General features: G+C 40.2%; 2 protein-coding genes across 2 annotated transcripts in view; both read right to left on the bottom strand.

Moving 5' to 3' along the window:
* The window catches only part of LOC103745104 (pleckstrin homology-like domain family B member 2), a 13,214-nt gene extending 12,760 nt beyond the window's left edge, over nt 1–454 (bottom strand). The window contains exon 1 of the mRNA XM_029570363.1: nt 438–454. Within this exon, the coding sequence (XP_029426223.1) occupies nt 438–454 (17 nt within the window). The remainder of the gene's footprint in view (nt 1–437) is intronic.
* Nucleotides 455–1,734: 1,280 nt separating this feature from the next.
* Nucleotides 1,735–7,287, bottom strand: part of LOC115072662 (pleckstrin homology-like domain family B member 2) — a 6,927-nt gene continuing 1,374 nt past the window's right edge. Inside the window, exons 2-3 of the mRNA XM_029570360.1 lie at nt 2,958–3,048; nt 1,735–2,070 (exon numbers count right to left, since the gene is read on the bottom strand). Of these exons, the coding sequence (XP_029426220.1) occupies nt 1,804–2,070; nt 2,958–3,048 (358 nt within the window). The 3' untranslated portion in view covers nt 1,735–1,803. The remainder of the gene's footprint in view (nt 2,071–2,957; nt 3,049–7,287) is intronic.

The raw sequence follows: 7,287 nt of genomic DNA, 5'->3' as shown, positions 1-7,287 counted from the left end.
TATTCCATTCTTGTGATTTCTTAAATTTTTCATAATCTTTGCTTGAGTGGTCCAGTTCGTCCACTTTATCTTCCAGTCTTGATCCTCTGTTTTCCATTTCGTTCATCCTTTTGGTGAGGCTTTCTCCTGTCGTTTCTAATTGGCTTATGGAGTGTTTCACTTCGTTTTTTATTTCAGCCTGAGTATTCTTCAATATTTCTAGCTCTTTTCTGAATTCATTCAGAAGTTTATCCCTATCTTCCTTCAGCTCTATGATTACCTTGTTTGTGTGTTCTTTAAATTCACTGAATTCTTTTATCATATTCATCATTGTTCTTTTGAGTTCCATGTCCTGCATTGTCTCTAGGGGGTTCTCATTGTGCTCCTAATCCCACTGATCTTTGTGGAACAGAATTCTTCCCCTGGGAAGCTTCCTCTCCTCCCCAACACAACCTCACAACAGTTCTCCATCCATAACCCCAGACACTGCCTAATTGATCAGACACTGTTTGGTAGGTATAACACCCCCCAAAGATCCTCCAAAAATATAAACGTCAGCTTATATATTCAAAGCAGAGATGAATACTTTGAAAAGTGAAGCTAAAATAAAGTTAAGTATAGAAAGAAAGATGAACCTAATGTGGTGGGCTGTGCAGGACCAGAGGTCAGAGGGATGTGCTTAGATGACTTGTTTTACTGATGATGAGGGCCAAAGTTCACATTATCCAGGAGACACAGATTAGTATGCACACTGCTTCTAAAATGCTGTTTTATTTTTATTCTGTTAAATAATTCCATGCTTTTTCCTCAGGGAAATGTAATCGTATACTTGAAGGAAAACCTTATAATCAAGACTAAAATAGAATTCAGAGTTGGGCAGAAGTTGGGCATAATCAAATGAAAGGAACAGTTTTTCCTCAGTATTTTACTTTTGATTCTGTGGTACTTGACCATAAGAGAGATGCCACAGGCTTCCCATGACCTCAAAACACACAAGGCTTTAAAAAATAGTCCCCAATGGCTGTACAATCAAATGGCCAGCAACTAGACAGGATGAGGGAAAGGAGACCTATTACTTCTGGATCTACTAGATAAATGGACAATGGTGATGAAACTGACTTGAACTTTACATAATGTTGTAGTTTACAATTTTTTTATTTTATTCTCTGAAAATATACATTATGTAAGCAGCTACAGTGATAGGAACAGAGATTTCAAATCTATGACAACTGAGATAGGAAGTTAAATGAAATGGGTGGTTTTCCTGAATTTGCCTTGAGTTTGGTAACAGACTGGTGTAGGAAAGGGGGCATGTGTGACAATATAGTTGTTAGAAAAAGAAGAAAAATACTACCTCTACCACCAAGAAGTTGGGCTGCTATAATTTTATCCTGTTCTGTCCAGTTTGCTGCTAAAGACGGCTTAACAAAATCTTTTCTTTCTTCAACTAAAGGTTTTGGTTTGAATGTTGTGCTTTACAGAGGCCACTTCAGCGGAACTTTTCCAAAGTTGTCCAAAAAATATTCTCCTTTAGGGGCTGGAGAGATGGCTCAGGGGTTAAGAGCACTGGCTGCTCTTGTAAAGGACCCGGGTTCAGTTCCCAGCATCCACATGGCAGGCAACTCACAACTCTTTAACTCCAGTTCGAGGGGATCCAACGCCCAATGCCCTCTTCTAGCTTCTGTGGGTGCACTAACATACATGCAGGCAAAACATTCATACACATAAAAAGATTTTTAAATGTACCTAGAGAATAGGTAGAAAAAGTGAAGTGTCTCACCCACCAGCAAGTCCCATGAGACCAGAGAAAGTGTCACTTGGTTACTAGTTCCCTGGAAGTTCCGAGACACAGGCATTGAGCCCACCCACGAGAGAATTACTGTCTTCTACAGAATGGCCACCAGGGGGCAACCTATGCCTAAGCGTCCGCATTGACCCACAAACCTGTGCCCTCTGTTTCTCCCTTATCTTCACTTCTTTTTCTATTAACTTCTGCCTCTGGCTGGTTTCTTCTTGCAGTCGTTTCTCCAGAACTTCTCGGGGCCGTTTTTCTTCTTCCAGAGCTCGTTTTTTGGCTTCCATTTCCCGTTCCTAACACAGACCAATACTTATTTTAAAATATGCTGGTTAAACTTGAATGGTTCTAAGTAATATACCAAAACCCCAGTTCTCACTAGACAATTTTCAGCTTGTATTCTAGTCTCTTAAAACATATAACCGGGACTAACACAAACCACGACCGCCTCTGCATAGCTATTAGACTCGCCTCATGGAATTAATTAATAACAATTAAATACGAATCAAGTGAAAATCCGACTTTTGACTACATCAGGCATTTGTGTTAATGACCACAGGTCTTCCTCTTTTTAAAATAAAAGACCTTACCAAGCTGTCATGCAACACTCACCACGCAGCTTGGACTTTCTCTGGGAGGCCATCTCCTAACTGAAGGCCATAGTTCCCTCCAATTCCTGTTATTGCTCTGAAGCTTCCTGACTGGAAGCTCGTGAGGAAGTTGGAAAAGGAAAGGAGGTGCCCTCAGGGCAGGATGCAAAGGCATTTGGGGGGATTCTTAAGGAAGTTCTGATTTTGGACCGAAAGTCAAATACCATGGGGTTTGTTTTGTTTGTTTTTTTAATATAACAGTAGTTCAGTTAGCCCGAGTTGAAGCAATGTCATTCTTCCTTAGCAAAAATCAAAGCAGCTATTGAAGGGGAAATGGAATAGAATGTGTCCATTTCAGTCCGTGTTAGACACACATGTCAAGTTGTAGAACACAGCAGTGCACAGGGCGATGGAAATCGTCTCTCTAACACCTTTACTTCTCATATAGGAAAGGAGGCCAAGAAAGGCCGAGTGGCTTCCCCAAGGTCACAGCACCTAGAAAAGTTCTAGAAGAAGCCCACTTCCTGATTTCAAGTGTAGGGCTCTCTGCACAAATGCCCCATTAGAGACCCCTGCCACAAACTCTAGCTTACCCTGGATTCAAGCAGCCGGGTCTTTTCTGCATGTGCCTGTTTTAAGAGTCTCTCCATTTCTTCTATCCTGGCAATATTTGATGTGCTAGCACTGAAACAAATAAAAAGCTTTTTGAGAATATTTGTTAATCCTGACAAGTCTCTCTCTGTCTCTGTCTCTGTCTCTGTCTCTCTCTCTCTCTCTCTCTCTCTCTCTCTCTCTCTCTCTCACACACACACACACACACACAGTCAAGGGTGATACATGACACAATCAAAGCCTATACAATTTAAAGAATGTTGCTTATGAGTCATTGGTCCTAAAAGGCAAATCAATTTTACTCTGAAAATTGTAGGTGACACTGACTTACCTCAGTTTAGGAGATAAAATTAGGCACTCATAAACAAGGCCAGTGTAAACTGGTTAGAAATAAAGAAAGCAAAGCCAAATCTTAAAAAGTGTGACTCCAAAATGCAGCTTTAAATTCTAATAATGATAGCTTTGGGAGGACTTCCCTTTAGTTCCTGATTCTGACGTCAGACCAACAAGACTATCATAACATTCTATGCAAAGGACACCTAATGTTTGAAGTCACTTTATTCAGCTGGGCAATGTGTAGTACCACCAGGGCTTGTTGTACCTTAGTACACACAGACACGCTACTTTCTAAATGAGGATGCCATTTCAAAACTACTTCCATATGTGCACTGACAGGTGATGGGGAGTTGTGTCAAAAGCTCTCCCCCAGCATGATAATGAGGAAACTGCACAGGAGATTCAAGAACATAAAAGAAATGCATCTTGGTAAAGACATCACCCAAACAAGTGAAGAGGAAGAAAAAAGCAAGAGGAAGCCAAAATAATAGCCAGGGCAACTGACGGAGAAAGAGCAGTAACTGGAAACATGTAACAGAAGACAGAAAAACTTATTTTCAATTGTTTATATTTTATTTGACTGTCTTTGGAAAGAAGAACAGTGGTCTAGGCCAAATTTCATTTATCCTTGTGCTAGAAGCTTCAGTTGTCATCTTGATACACCTGGGTAGAGGGAACCTCAGTTAAGAATTTCCTTGGTTAGACTGACCTGTGGCCATGCCTGTGGGGCATTTTCTTGATTGTTGAGTGATGTGGGAGGACCCAGTCCACAGGGAGCAGTGCCACCCCTAGGCAGGTGGTCCTATGTTATATAAGAAAGCAGGCTGAGTATGGGCTGGGGGAGCAAGCCAGAAAGCAGCGATCCTCCATGGTCTGTGCTTCAGTTCCTGCCCTGTCTTCCCTCCGTGATGAGCTGAAAGCTGAAAGTGAAACAAACCTTTTCTTCCCCAAGTTGGTTTTGGTCAGTGCTTCTATCACAGTAATAGAAAGTAACTAGAACAGTCCCGATGCTTCCTCCTCACAGAACCCTATTGTGTGCTGCGTGCTGTGTTTGCTCAAGCACAAACCTTGCTCTTAGACCTACCTGAGCACAGACAAGTTTTCCTGCTTGTGTTCCCATAGCACAAAGTCCAGCACAGGAGGCACATTCAGAAAATGAACGCATCAAAATGTATGTTGAAAGGAATAAGCAGAACCCTGAGGGTTAGTATGGCTATTATATAAAGCATTCTTGAGTTAAATATGTATACAGACACCTTTGCGAGTGAACGTGCATGTGTACAATGTGTACATGCACATGTATGTACATGTGTATAGAGGTCAGAGGCCAATCTGGGGAGTCATTCTTCAGGAACACTCTACTTTGTCTTTTGAGATGGGATCTCTCATTGTTCTGGGGCTTGCCAAGTAGGCTAGGCTGGCTGGCTAGCATGCCCCAGGGACCCACATGTTTCTGCCTCCTCAGTGCTAGGATTCTAAGTGTACCACCATGCCTGACTTAAAAAAAAAAAACAAAACAGGCTGGTTCTGGGGATCAAACTCAGATCCTTACTCTTGTGCAAAAGTGCTTTATGGACTGTGTTATCTCTCCAGTCATGTATGTATGATTTTAATTAATTAATGTTTATTTTATGTGTGAGTGTTCTGCTTGCATGTATATGTACCTGTGTCATGCAATACCCACAAAGGCCAGGAGAGGGCATCATATCTCTTCAAACTGGAGTTACAGCTGGCTGTTAGCATCCATGTGGGTGCTGGGAACTGAACCTGGTCCTCTGCTGGAGCAGCCAGTGCTCTTAATCACTGAGCCATGTCTCCAGCCCCTATATGTGCACTTTTGAGACACAGCCTCTCTATGCAGCCAGGCTGGCCTAGCACCCACTATCCTCCTGCCTCAGACTCTTAAGAGCTGGGATTTAAAGGTGTGAGTCTTAGCTCCCTAATTATATCTTTGACCCATTCAAACCTTGGATGACTCAAATCTAAGACTATTTTGAAGAGATAAAGAATCACAACAGTATACCACACATGGCTTACCTCAGCCAGAACTGCCAGTCACATTACAAAACAAACATGGGAGAAAGACCAGATCTTTACAAGTTTCATAACCAGGATGCACTTTGCAGTGTGTGTTTGGGCTAAGTTCTAACCAGGCGCTTTTCCCTGAGAAAGAGAATACGCTGATTTCTTATTATTCTTTCCAGTGGTTATTGAGAAAAGTACAGAGGATTATTTCTGTGCTTCTTAGCAATCGGGAATTCAAGAAATAAACTCTAATATTTGTGTATAAATGCTTATTCCCTTTCATTGACAATACTTGACTTCATGTAAAGAAAAAGAACATACTTCACTGGTCCAGCTGAGAAAGCCAAAGACATTATCCGACTGTAGGCCATATAAGAGCATCAAATTAAATGCATATTCTATGCTGCTGCCCATGATCAAATATACACTTTATGTCACCAACAAATTTAGAAGGGATTTGAATTTTACTAAATCACAGGTCTTAAAAACTTGTCAATTAAAAAAAATAGTGCTGGGACTGCAGCTTAGTGCTATAAGCATACTTGCCTAGGGTGCATGAGGCCTTGGGTTCGATGCCTAGCAACACACACACACACACACACATACACTGCACACAGGCACACATGTATACACACAGAGAACACACACATGCGCATGTATGCACACACACTAAAGAGACAAGCTCACTAATTTTCTATCCTCACTCATCACACTGTTATAGAATCTATATTTTACTATTTGCCATTTTTATTTATTTGCTTTCTGTTCCTTAGCTTTATTGAGTATGTGTATAATTGACAATTTATGTGATTGTGATATTTTGATATATGTATACATTGTAAAATGATTACCAAAAATCAAACTCATTAACATATCCAGTATTTTACATGGTTAACATGTGTGTGTGTGTGTGTGTGTGACTGATGAGACACACATCTGTCCCTTAGTCCTTTGTATGATGATGTTACTGTAGAATTACCTTTCCAGTAAGTCATTTTCAATAGCTATGTAACTGCCCAGAGCTATTTCACATAGAATAGACACTGCGGTGATACTCAGTGCTCATGGTCAGATATGACTAAACAGTGCCCATTCAGTGTCAAAAAACTGAAGAGAAAGTAGAAAATGCTATTAAAGCTGGATTGTAAAATGGAGAGAAGAGGAAAGTAAGGATTTTGCTTCAGTGCCACCACCTACCTTAAAAATTCATGTTATACTAAGAGAAGATTTTACCCATTATTATTATGAAAAATACTGTGATAAACTCCAGGCAAACAAGTAATAAGGAACTAATGTTTGGAATACATGTTATGAAAAAGCATCTTTCCTTGGGAACTTCTGATTGTAAAATGGAGAGAAGAGGAAAGTAAGGATTTTGCTTCAGTGCCACCACCTACCTTAAAAATTCATGTTATACTAAGAGAAGATTTTACCCATTATTATTATGAAAAATACTGTGATAAACTCCAGGCAAACAAGTAATAAGGAACTAATGTTTGGAATACATGTTATGAAAAAGCATCTTTCCTTGGGAACTTCTTGAAATTAGTATAAAGAACAGTCAAAGAAAAAATGCTGTTTTTTGATTTTTGTAAAATTATGCGGTAAAATATCCCCAAATTATAAGTCTATTAAAAAAGTAATTCCATTCTGAAATTCTAGTGACACAAACTTGGTTTTGTGGTTTATTATGTCACAAGAAACCATTTGTAGAATCATAGAGTTATTCAGTTGTGGGCACATTTGCTCGTCACTTTTTGTTGAGGCATCATTTTTGTGACTACCAGAAAGTTACATGAGCTGGATGCTGGTTTTGCTTTATCAGCATCATTATTTACACTGTCAATAAACACAAAGTTCAGAGGAACAGGTCTTGGGCATACAGAAACAGAAGGGGTTCAGAAGGAGTCAGAGGGGTACAGGGGATAATAGGGGGTACATGTGATCAAA

This window comes from Nannospalax galili, unplaced genomic scaffold, assembly GCF_000622305.1.
Source record: "Nannospalax galili isolate Female #2095 unplaced genomic scaffold, S.galili_v1.0 scaffold743, whole genome shotgun sequence".
NCBI lineage: Eukaryota > Metazoa > Chordata > Mammalia > Rodentia > Spalacidae > Nannospalax > Nannospalax galili.
Note: the sequence above shows the minus strand (reverse complement) of the source record. Positions and strands in the feature narration are given on the sequence as shown.